General features: G+C 52.5%; 1 protein-coding gene and 1 pseudogene across 1 annotated transcript; one reads left to right on the forward strand and one right to left on the reverse strand.

Moving 5' to 3' along the window:
* Positions 1-5,715: 5,715 nt before the first annotated feature.
* Positions 5,716-6,624, reverse strand: LOC141977554 (putative G-protein coupled receptor 33; annotated as a pseudogene).
* A 3,093-nt stretch (positions 6,625-9,717) lies between these two features.
* Positions 9,718-10,955, forward strand: LOC141977364 (putative G-protein coupled receptor 33). The gene has a single exon (XM_074938809.1). The coding sequence runs from the start codon at positions 9,727-9,729 to the stop codon at positions 10,774-10,776; it is 1,050 nt and encodes a 349-aa protein (XP_074794910.1). The 5' UTR covers positions 9,718-9,726; the 3' UTR covers positions 10,777-10,955.
* The last annotated feature ends 807 nt before the right edge of the window (positions 10,956-11,762 follow it).

Raw genomic sequence — 11,762 nt, forward strand, 5'->3', positions numbered from 1 at the left:
CGGTTCCTCTACCTGGTTCTCAGCCCCCCGTTCTCCTCCTATTGCATACTGGTGTTTGCTGCAGTTCTGCTGGATGCAGCGTCCCCTGAGGGGAAACTCTCCATGTCCCTTTCCTCACACCCCTGAGTCAGCCAAGCATCCAGATCAGAGCCACATTGTTTTCTCTGTGTGGTTCTGTGTTTGACCCTGTAGACTATTTTCCCCTTCTCTACTCCTCCCACTTGCACTGCCCTCCTTTCCCCTCTCCACCTGCCATCCAGTCTTGTAGCAGTGAGTTCCAGCAGTGAGGAAGGGTGCTGCAGAGTGAGCTCTGGCCACAAGGGGGCACTCGGGTAGCAGGCACCCTGTTACAGAGACCCAAGGGTAAATGCCACTCGTGTTCAGTGGCAGGGGGTCCCATGGGTTAACCCTGATCATGTCCAGTGGTGGGAGGTCCCTTGAGTTAATGGCATCAGTGTCTAGTGGCAGGGGGTCCTGTGGGTTAGCCATCTTGAGGAACAGATCTTGCAATTGCTCTTCTGCTTCAATGAGGAAAAACATCTATTTGTCCTGGGACTTTCCCTTTCCTGAGTTGCACACTGGCAAAATGATTGTGTTTGCCACACCTCGGGCATCCGTGCCCACACGCAGGATGGTTCCATATGGCTACGACTGCATTTCTAACAACCCTTCCTTGCTTCTGGCTTCTCTTGTTTTCACGGCTCTTGATGGTAGGCTTTTATGAGCAGCAGGATGCCCTCCAGCCCGTGACCGCAGGTCTGGGTGCTTACGAAAGGCGGAATTTACACTGTAACGTACGCACGTGATTTTCTGGCTCACCTGGCCTTCTCGATCGTCTTGCCGTGGTTTCAGCTGCCTGCTGTACGGCCCCCAGCTCATTCGAGGGGTTCAATTCGTCTCTGTCACTGTCCTAGCTCACGCTGAGTTTCACACCATGCCACACACAGTCCTAATGCGGGAGTCCCCCACGTCTCCACATTCACAAGATCACGCTGCTAGTTGTAGATCGATGTCGGACTGATTTATACTTTCCCCGTCTGGCTGACTTCCAGTGCAAAATTCCTGCCTCTCGGCTATGAACACTTCTCCGCCCTGCACAGCCCCACCCCTTCTTCCTTAAGGCTTGTATATTTTTCTCTGCCACATTATCAATTTGAAAAGGAGGACTCGTGGCACCTTAGAGACTAACCCATTTATTTGAGCATAAGCTTTCGTGAGCTGCAGCTCGCTTCATCGGATGCTGTAGCTCACGAAAGCTTCTGCTCAAATAAATGGGTTAGTCTCTAAGGTGCCACGAGTCCTCCTGTTCTTTTTGCGCATACAGACTAATACGGCTGCTCCTCTGAAAACTATCAAATTGAAACCTGTTCAGTTTCCTCTCCCACCTGCCACCTGGGGAAACCGAGCTGTTTGCAGCTGTTTGTCTCTTTGTCTGCACGCTGCCCCGCCCAAATCATGGCTTCCACTTTCTCCGGTTCTCTGGTGAGGTTCAACAAGGACCAGTGCAGAGTCCTGCACTTAGGACGGAAGAATCCCAGGCACTGCTACAGGCTGGGGACCGACTGGCTCGGCAGCAGTTCTGCAGAAAAGAACCTGGGGATTACAGTGGACGAGAAGCTGGACATGAGTCCCCAGCTCTGGGAAGCCCCGATGCCTGGACCCCCTCTGCAGCCCTGGGACTGGAGGATTCTTGCTCCCTGCCGAGGCCTCAGGGTTAGCAGTTAGAGCAGGGGAGGGTGACTCAGGAGATCTGGGTTCTATCCCTGGCTCTGGCAGGGGAGTGGGGGCTAGTTTTAAAGTGATGCCTGTTTCTTAGGGGGTCTCTCTACTAAGACAGTGTCCAAATTTATTCATTCATTCCCATTTATGGGTTGCAGCTTCTCCATCTCAGTGAGCAGGCGGAGGCGGAGTGTGTAGAAGACACAGAGTTAAGGGGAGAGACCTCAACACCCAGGGCAGCGCAGACTCACGGACGCTTTGCTGGGCAAACACAGACCATTTGAGTCTCTCTCTGCGCTGGGTCCTGCGCTGCCCAGGTGAGTCGAGACGATGGGCAGCTCCCCTCATTGGGTCTGAAGGGGAATTTCTTTGTTAATCCTACTTAGATGCCACAGACATTTGCTATTACCAAGGCAAACCAGGGGGACTACCTGCCGCTGGGTATTAATGGGGTTAACGTGAGGACTCAATAGGCAGAGTTAGTAGGTGGGGTCTGTGACATGGGTGATTTTTCTCTCTTGTTTCAGGTTAATCAGATGAGGTGTGCCCCATTTACGAAGCTCTAAGCCACAGGACCCCCCCCCCCTGCATCCCTCCCACAGCCCAGGAGTCCTGCCTCCCAGTCTGTGGCTCTAACACACTAGACCTGACTCACCTCCCAGAGCCAGGAATAGAACCCAAGAGTCCTGGCTCCCAGTCTCCCTAGCTGTAACCATTAGGCCAGTCTGCAGAGCACAGAGGACACCGTGCTAACGAGGCCTGGGGAGGGGGGCTGCAGTCCCTGACAGAGACAATAGCCCAGAGGTCCCTGGTGCAGAGCTGCAGCATGGCTGAGGGGCAGAGAAGCAGGCTGGTGCATTGAGGCTTCCTGTGTTACAATGAGGGTGAGAAGGACCCTGCATGCTCTCGAATCAGGGCGTAGCAGCAGTTCCTGTGACAGGCAGAAGAGTACAAGAGGCGGGGAAGGAAGTTTTTTTTTTTCTCATCTTGTAGCAGTGAGTTCCACTGGCCCCAGCTCTTTCATGCTAGGAGTCAACACCCCCGAACCCTACCTCCCTGACCGTGCTAGTCCCAGGCCCTGAAGCCAGATCAGAGCCAGCGCCTGCTAGTGGGAACAGGTCTCATGTGCTGGGCAGGAGTCTGCTTGGGAAATGGGTGACAAATTGGTTGGGGAGGTCATGAGATGCAGCCCTCTGAATGTGAGCTGCTGCTAAGATCCATATTGCACTGACACCCCCGTGTGTAGAGCAACTGCCCTGAAAACCGGCACTCTGCAGCAGAGGCCGGGGTGGGGTTTGTGTGGCAAATGTGGCAGTGTTGGGTCAAGGAGCTCCCAGGATTCAGCCCCTCTCCCAAAAATATGAGCCGATTTCTCGTTTTCAGATTGTCAGGACGTTCTCGGTGCAGAGCCGGGGAAAAACCGAAGATTCAGGCCTTCCTGAAAGGCAGAGCACGTACAGCCCCTGATCTGGGCTATTGAATGGGGGCTGGGACTGGTACAGAAATATTTCAGACGTTGTTCCATTACTAAAGTGTTTGCACTTTGGCTCACAGGCAGTTCACACCTCTGCAGGCTGAAGCTTGCACAGGAACTCTCCAGTGAGTAACACACGCCTTGAGCTGTGTGCTGACGGGGGGCGGACCACGGGCACCGTTCTTAGTCTTTGCACCTAGAGATGAGGCGTGTGACGTTGTCCTCCCCCATCTTAGCACATCCAACCTGCCGTGCGTGAGCTGTCCTAGCTGGCTGGCCATTACTGGGGCTTTTTAGCCAGAACAGGAGGATGTAGCCTTTCACGGGAATCAGTTCACAATTCGAAGCAGGGGTAAAACGTAGAGAATGCAGGAATCCTTGCTTTTATTCTTCACCTACCCTAACCACTGGACCCCATTTCCCTACCAGGGATAGACCCCAGGAGCATTCCCTGCTCTAACCACTAGATGCCACTCCCTATCCAGAGCTGCGGATAGAACCCAGGAGTCAAAGCTTCCAACACCCCCACCCACTCTAACCACTAGATCCCACTCCCCTCCTAGAGCCAGGGATAGACCCCAGGAATCCTGGCTCCCAGCCCCCGCTGCTCTAACCCACCAGACCCTACCTCCCACCCAGAGGCAGAAGTACTCAGTAGTTCTGAAGTGAAGTCAACAGACATACACTGCTTTACACAAGCTGAGACTCTCGCCGGTTCACTCCATTGCCTTATTGACTTTCAGCTTAGTCTCCCAAAATTTTTTGCAATTTTTTGTGCTTCTAGTTTTTGGGATGTTTCCCAGCTGAGCACCCTTAAAGAGACCTGATTTTCCACAGGGAAGGTGCTTGACACTTTCTGAACATCAGACCACTCAAGTCGGAAACACCTAAAACCTTGAAGCTCCAAGCATGACCAGCCACTTTGGCAAACTTAGATCCCCAGCCCTTTGCCCTTTGCACAAGAGTCTTGGGCCACAAAGCTCCAAGTAACACTCCTTCCAGAGCTGGGACCTTCCCTAGATGCCCAGTGTGACAGGTTGCCCCCTTAGGATATCAACAGATGTGCTGAGATACCACTGAGCCTGCCTGTTATGCCAACCTGGGCACCCTTTTTACCGGTCTTGCTGAGCCAAGCGATTAAGCTTCCTCCAGCCCACACACAGGCAGGGCCACACCAAACTGCAGAACGAAACAGACACTGAGATCAGCTCTGGGAAGCCTCCACTTAAGGGACTTGCCCCAGCACTCAGGTATCCACCTCCCTTGGAGTGCAGACCGAAAGGTATATTATGAAATCCACCTCCTCCCTCAATGTGGAGGAGGGTATACACAGCCTCTTCCCCCCCCTCCCCGCCACGTCCGTTATGAAATGTATAAATTGAGTTATATTATGAACAAGAAATAAGTTTATTAACTACAAAAGGTGAATTTTAAGTGAATATAAAAGACCAAACAAAGCAGATTCTTGAGCAAATAAAACAAAGTAAGCTCAATATACTTAAGAAACAGGTTACAAATTGTAACCTGTAATTTCTTATCCTAAATGTTATTTTCGGCTGGTTTCAAAGTTTCTGTGGTTCAGAGTTTCAGTTACATTTCTTTTCAGATTGGACCCCTCTCTGTCTGGACTCTCCCCGCCCCGCCTTCCCTTCAGGTGGCTTTTCCGGTCTTTCTTCTTGGGCAGAAAGGCCGTGGAGAGGAGGAATTACGTTTGCCTTCCTCTCGACCCTTAAATAGGATTTTCATGATGCGGGAATCCTTTGTTTCCCAAACTTGACCCCCTCTTGCCTTCCGATGGAAAGTTACAAAAAGTCCCAGGTAATGTTTAGCATCAGGTGTCAAGACCACCTGACGTAGTAGTGTCACAGTTAGGTCCCTGGAAGCCTCCCAGGAGGGAGAGAGATTAGTATCTTCATAGTTTAGTTGTTCCTTCCTGATGGCTTATCACATTTGATGGCCTGTCGTCTGCAGGTGTCTTCCGAATACACACCCAGATCCAAAGAATCTGGAACCTGTTCAATTCTATATGGTTTGAAAACACTCCGGAATCCAATGGGATCCTAGAACCAGTCAGGAATCTGGAACTCATGGACCCTATTGAGTGTAAACACATTGAGAGATTTAAAACGAAGATTCCAGAGCCAGCCAATGATGCAGATCCCATGAGAATCAGTTAGGTTCGAACACATTGAGAGACCTAAAACAAATGAGATTCTGGAACCAGCTAGTGATCTGGAATACCCTTGAACACACACTGAGTTTCATAACATTGAAAGACCAAGAACAAATGAGGTTCTAGAGGTGGATAATAGTCTAGATTCTTTAAAGACCTATTGATGTTGAAAAGATTGAGAGACCTAGAACACATGGGATTCTGCAGGTGACAAGGAACCTGGAATCCCAAGGACACGGCTCGGTTTATAAATATTGAAATACCGGGAACCCATCACATTTTAGTGCAATCAGGGATGAAGGAACAGGTGGGATGACAAGTTTCCAGTGTTCTCTTACTCCAGGCACTTTCAGTCCATCTCCAGTTCTGGTCCCTCAACTTCTGTCCCTTGTTTCCCACTGGGCTCAGGTGCTTCACTGCCGAGATCACCAATGAAAGCTGCCTTGACCAGAGTCATGAGGGACATCCTGAGCACCTGCCAGAACATCTGCTCCACAAAGATGTAGAGGACGGGGATACAGCAAGTGTTGAAACACGTCAGGAGGGTGTAAATAAGCAGGAAGGTGCTCGTGAATGACACCAGCAACGCATTCTCGTAGAGCAGCAGGCCGTGGCAGAGGTGGTAGGGCAGCCAGCAGACGAAGGATGACACCACGGCAGTTACCATGACTTTGAAAGGCTTCCTGCTCCGCGCCAGCCCCCTCTTCTTCATCTACAGCCCCGTCCAGCCATGGCATCCCACGTTTGTGCAGAGGGGCAGCAGGAAGCCTATCAGGAACTGCACCCTGAACAGAACGTGTCCTCCAGGCCTGGTCTCGGCTCTGTCCCCCTCTCCAGAGAAGGTGTAACTATTCATGCAGACAACCCTGATCCCTCCATCTCCAGGAGCTCCCGGAAACCCAGTTAGGGAGCACTGAGGGTGAAGGTGACCAGCTACATGCCCGCGAACAGCTTCCTGACCTGGGCCACGGTGGGGTGATGCCGGGACCCAACAGGGCGGCAGGGGAGAGTGCAGTGGTCCAGGCTGGTAAGGGTGAGGAGGAAGATGCAGAGAACATGCCCAGGGAGAGGCAGGCGTTGAGTTCATACATGGCCATGCCGAAGACCCAGTGGAAACCCAGGCAGAGGTAGATGCGAACAGAGTTATAAAGCAGGATGTGAGCAGGTAGGTGAGAACCAGATGGAAGGAGAAGAGGGAGGTCACCATCATCCTCAACCTCGGCCCCAGAACCCACAGGCACAGCCCACAGCCAGCCATCCCAGTAGGGGATGCCACAAGCAGCTGCCACTTGACTTCCCTTCCCGACCAGCTGGGGGTTGCTCCCATTGGCTGCTGGGCTGGCTGGGAAGGTGGAGGAGCCATGAGGGACGGGCTGGCTGGGAAGGCGCAGGGACTGTGAGGGTCTGGGCTGGCTGGGAAGGTTGAGGCGCCATGAGTTGTGGGATGGCCAGGAAGGGGGAGGTGCCGTGAGGGCCTGGGATGACTGGGAAGGCAGAGGGGCCATGAGGGGCTGGGCCAGCTGGGAAGGTGGAGGAGCTGTGAGGGGTCGGGGTGGCTGGGAAGGCGGAGGGGCGGTGAAGGGCCTGGCAGTGGAGGGGCTGGGCCAGATGGGAACTGGAGGGGCCGGGTTGGGTGGGAAGTGGAGTGGCCATGATGGGTCAGGCCAGTCAGGAAGGTGGAGGGGCCGTGAGGAATCAGGCTGGTTGGGAAGGCGGAGGGGCTGTGAGGGTTCGGGCTGCCCAGGAAGGCGGAGGTGCCATGAGAAACCTGGCTGGTTGGGAAGGCAGAGGGGCCGTGAGACCCTAAGGAGGTGTGAGAAGAACACAAAGGGAATTGGAGAAGAGGGAGAGAGCGACAGAAGTGTGGAGCCCTAGCACTGACAATCCCTGCATTTCATTCTCCTCCCTGCACAAACCGGCAAGTCCCCCAGCCCGATACAGGGAGAACCAGGAGTCCTGGCTCACAACACCCATGCCCCCTGATCTATCTCACTGGACCCCATCCCTTCCCGGAGCCATGGATAGAACCCCGAAGTCCTGGCTCCCACCCCACTCTAACTCACTAGATCCCACTCTCCACACAGAACTGGGGATAGAACCCAGGAGTCCTGGCTCCCAGTTAGCCACTCTAACCACTAGATCCCATTCCCCTCAGAATTCAATCTTGGTCTCATGTACCATGCCGTTGGGGGCAGTTTTCCCACTAGCGTTGGGTTCCTGTCGGGGATCTCAGGGTCCCAGCTCCGAGGATGGGGGCCTGTGTAACAAACACTCTGGGGAGGGCTGGGTGTGACTGAGATTTTATCTAGAACAGGAAGGGGCCGCATTTCACATGTGTTGTCTCACCCAGGGACGTACCCACAACATGTAGATAACATAGGTCCCATCACAGCTATTGACCTGCTCTAACCACTAGACCCCACCCCCCATCCCAGAGCTGAGGACAAATCCAGGAGTCCTGGCTCCCAGTGCCCCCCGCCCCCACTCCAAACCACTAGACCCGCCCCCGCCACGCCTCGGCTGGGAGTTGCATCATTTATGACTCACCGTTTGTTCTGAGCTAAAGCGGCTGGGTTATCTCTGGATCGTGGTGCAGCCCGTATCAGGAAAGGACTTGTGCAAAATACAGCCCTTCCTCTTCACAGGGGCACGCCTCAATACATGAGCTTCTGGCCAAGCATCTAGTTCATTACAGCAGGGGGGCTGGGAGCCAGGACTCCTGCGTTCTAGGCCAGGCTCTGGGAGGAAGTGGGGGCCAGTTTTAAAGCGGTGGCTGTTGCTTAGATGATTTCTCTGCTAAGACAGTGACGGATGATCATTTCCATTCATGGTTTGCAGCTTGTGGATCTCAGGGAGTAGGTGGGGTGGAGCATGTAGAAGACACAGAGTTAAGGGGAGTGAACTCAACACACAGGGGAGGGCTCCGGCGTGCTGGGGACAGACTCACGGACGCTTTGCTGGGCAAACACACGCCATCCAAGTTTCTCTCTGCGCTGGGTCCTGCATTCCCCAGGTGAGTTGAGACGATAGGCAGAGGCCCCTCGTTGGGTCTGAAGGGAAATTTCCTTTCTAAAACCACCTAGAAGCCACAGAAATTTGCCACTGTCAAGGAAAACCAGGAGGACTCCCTGCCACTGGGTATGAGCAGGGTTAGGCTGTGAAACTCCCTGCCACTGGGTATCAGTGGGGTTAGCCCAATAAACTCCCTGCACTGGGTTGCACTGGGGTTAACCTGGAGCATTCAACAGACAGAAGTAGGAGGTGAGATCTCTGACATGGGTGAATTTTTCTCTCCTTTTCACATTTAATCTGATGAGGTGTTTCCCACTTATGAAGCTCTAAGACAATGGACCCCCACATCCCTCCCACAGCCCAGGAGTTCTGACCCCCATCCCTGCACCCCATTGTAAGAGCCGAGGATAGAAACCAGGAGTCCCAGCTCCCACCCCCCCTTCTTTAACCATTAGGCCATTCTGCAGAGGAGAAAGAACTCCAATCTAACAAGGCCATGGGGGGCGCTGTCCAGGTAGAGGTAAGAACCCCGAGGTTCTAGACCCAGTTGGGAATCTAGAACCCATAGACTTTGAGTTTGAACACATTGAGAGGCTTACAAGAAATGAGATTCCAGAGCCAGCCAGTGATGCAGAATCCAAGAGAGTCATTTAGGATAGAATACATTGTGCAGGGCTGGCAGTAAGGCGGGAGGGGCAGAGAAGTAGGTCAGTGGCTTGAGGCTTCCTGTGTTATAATGAGGATGAGAAGGACCCTGTCCTCTCTCACAAGTCAGGGTATAGCATGAATTCCTGTGACAGGCAGATGAGCACAGAAGGTTGGGAGTGGGGCAGCTTTTTCCAGCTTGTAGCAGTTACTTCCACCATCACCAGCTCCTGCATACTAGGAGTCAACAGCACCGATCCCTGCCTCCCTGACCCAGCTAATCCCTGCCCTGGAGACAGGTTGGAGCTGGCGATTGCTAGGGAGGAAAGGCCCTGTGTCCTATTCCCCACCTCTCTGTGCCAGCCCGTCATCAAGATCACAGCAATGTGGTATTCTCAGCTTCGCTGTGTATTTGACCTACCAGATTGTCCCCTTTCCCCACTCCTCCCCAGTCTGCTATCCCTCTTTTCCTCCTCTGCGGCCCATAGTTCTGCCTTGTAGCAGGGAGTTCCACCGGCTATAGCCCAGTTGCTGAGAATACCCAGCCTGGATATTCTGGAGGACAAGAGCATACCGAACTATGTCCTGTCCAATAGTGTGTTCCTAACCCCCTCTGTTATTTCTTCACTCCTCCTCTTCCACTGTCCCATTTCCTGTCTTTTGTCATCCCTTCCAACCCCTCTTCTGTTTGCCCCAGGGTACCATGGACACGACTCTCCCACCAACCACTGGGGAAAATTCCAGCCAGACCCCAGCAGCTGCGAGCTCCGCTCACCTGGCCTCTGCAGTGTTGCTCTTCGCCACCTTCCTGGTGGGTGTGGTGGGGAACGGGCTGTACCTGTGGGTGCTGGGACTGAAGATGAGGAGGACGGTGACCACGATATGGTTTCTCTCCCTGGTCTCCTGCTACCTCCTCTTCACCCTGCTGATCCCCTTCTTTATCGTCTCCCTCCTCATGGGTTTCCACTGGGTCTTCGGCACAGCCATGTGCAAGATCCTCAATACCTGCATCTCTCTGGGCATGTTCTCCTCTGTCTTCATTCTCACACTCATCAGCCTGGACCGCTACACCCTCACTCACCATCCCATCTGGTGCCGGAATCACCGCACTGTGCCCCGGGCTGGGAAGCTGGTTGTGGGCGTGTGGCTGGCCTCCTTCTGTATCAGCACTCCCTACCTGGCTTTCCGGGAGACCAGGGTGTTGGACGGGGGCAGAATCATCTGCATTAACAATTACACCCTCTCCAGAGTCTGGAATGGAGCTGAGCCACAGGAGCTGGGGAGACGGGTCCACGTGGCTGTCTTCACAGTCCGGTTCCTGCTGGGCTTCCTGCTGCCCTTCTGCACCATCACGGGATGCTATGTCCATGTTGGGCTGAAGATGAAGGAGAAGAAGCTGACGTGGGCTGGGAAGCCCTTCAAAGTCATGGTGGCTGCGATGGTTTCCTTCTTTCTTGGCTGGCTGCCCTACCACCTCTACCACGGCTTGAAGCTCTACAAGAAGGAGGTGCCAGAGTCAGTGATGGGCACCCTCTTGGTCATTTACACCTTCACGTCCTGCTTCAATGCCTGCTTCACCCCCATCCTCTATCTGTTTGTGGGAGAGAAGTTCTGGCAGGTCTTCAGGACGTCTTTTCTCACTCTGGTCAAAGCGGCTTTTGTCGATGATCTCGGCAGCAGTGCCTGCGAGTCTAGTGGAAGATATGAGAATGCAAAACAGGTGTCAAGGTTCCTTCCCCACTCTGAACTCTAGGGTAGAGATGTGGAGACCTTCATGAAAACCTCCTAAGCTTACTTTTACCAGCCGAGGTTAAAACTTCCCCAAGGTACAAACTATTTTACCTTTTGCCCTTGGACTTTCGCTGTCACCACCAAACGTGTAACTAGTATTATTATTATTAGGAAAGAGTCCGTTTGGAAACGTCTTTCCCCCCCCGCAAAAATCCTCCCAAACATTACCTCCCCCCCGTTTCTGGGGAAGGTTGATAAAAATCCTCACCAATTTGCATAGGTGAACACAGACCCAAACCCTTGAATCTCAAGAACAATGAAAAAACATTCAGTTTCTTAAAAGAAGAATTTTAATAGAAGAAAAAGTAAAAAAAGAATCACCGGTAAAAAAGAATCACCTCTGTAAAATCAGGATGGTAAATACCTTGCAGGGTAATTAGATTCAAAACAGAGAGAATCCCTCTGGGCAAAACCTTAAGTTACAAAAAGACACAAAAACAGGAATATCCATTCCATTCAGCACAGCTTATTTTCTCAGCCATTTAAAGAAAACAGAATCTAACGCATATCTAGCTAGATTACTTACTAAGTTCTAAGACTCCATTCTTGTTCTGTCCCCGGCAAAAGCATCACACAGACAGAGAGAGGCTTTGTTTCTCCATCCCCCCAGCTTTTGAAAGTATCTTGTCTCCTCATTGGTCATTGTGGTCAGGTGCCAGCGAGGTTATCCTAGCTTCTTAACCCTTTACAGGTGAAAGGGTTTTTCCTCTGGCCAGGAGGGATTTTAAAGGTGTTTACCCTTCCCTTTATATTTATGACAACAGGTTATGGCCTGAAGATGCCCGGCCTTAGGGAGAGTTGAAAACTTGGCATCCCATTTGTTTCTAGATTCCTGATCGTTCTAAATCCTAATGGGTTCCAGGTATCTCACAGTTCAAACACCCTGCAGTGTCCCTGGATTCTAGATTCCCTGCTCTCTCCAGCACTCCATACATTCTAGGTCCCTCA

The sequence above is a fragment of the Natator depressus genome, chromosome 24 (assembly GCF_965152275.1).
Source record: "Natator depressus isolate rNatDep1 chromosome 24, rNatDep2.hap1, whole genome shotgun sequence".
Lineage (NCBI taxonomy): Eukaryota > Metazoa > Chordata > Testudines > Cheloniidae > Natator > Natator depressus.

Coding starts and splice junctions, on each gene's coding strand:
- LOC141977364 (XM_074938809.1), top strand. CDS start 9,727: ATGGACACGACTCTCCCACCAACCACTGGGGAAAATTCCAGCCAGACC.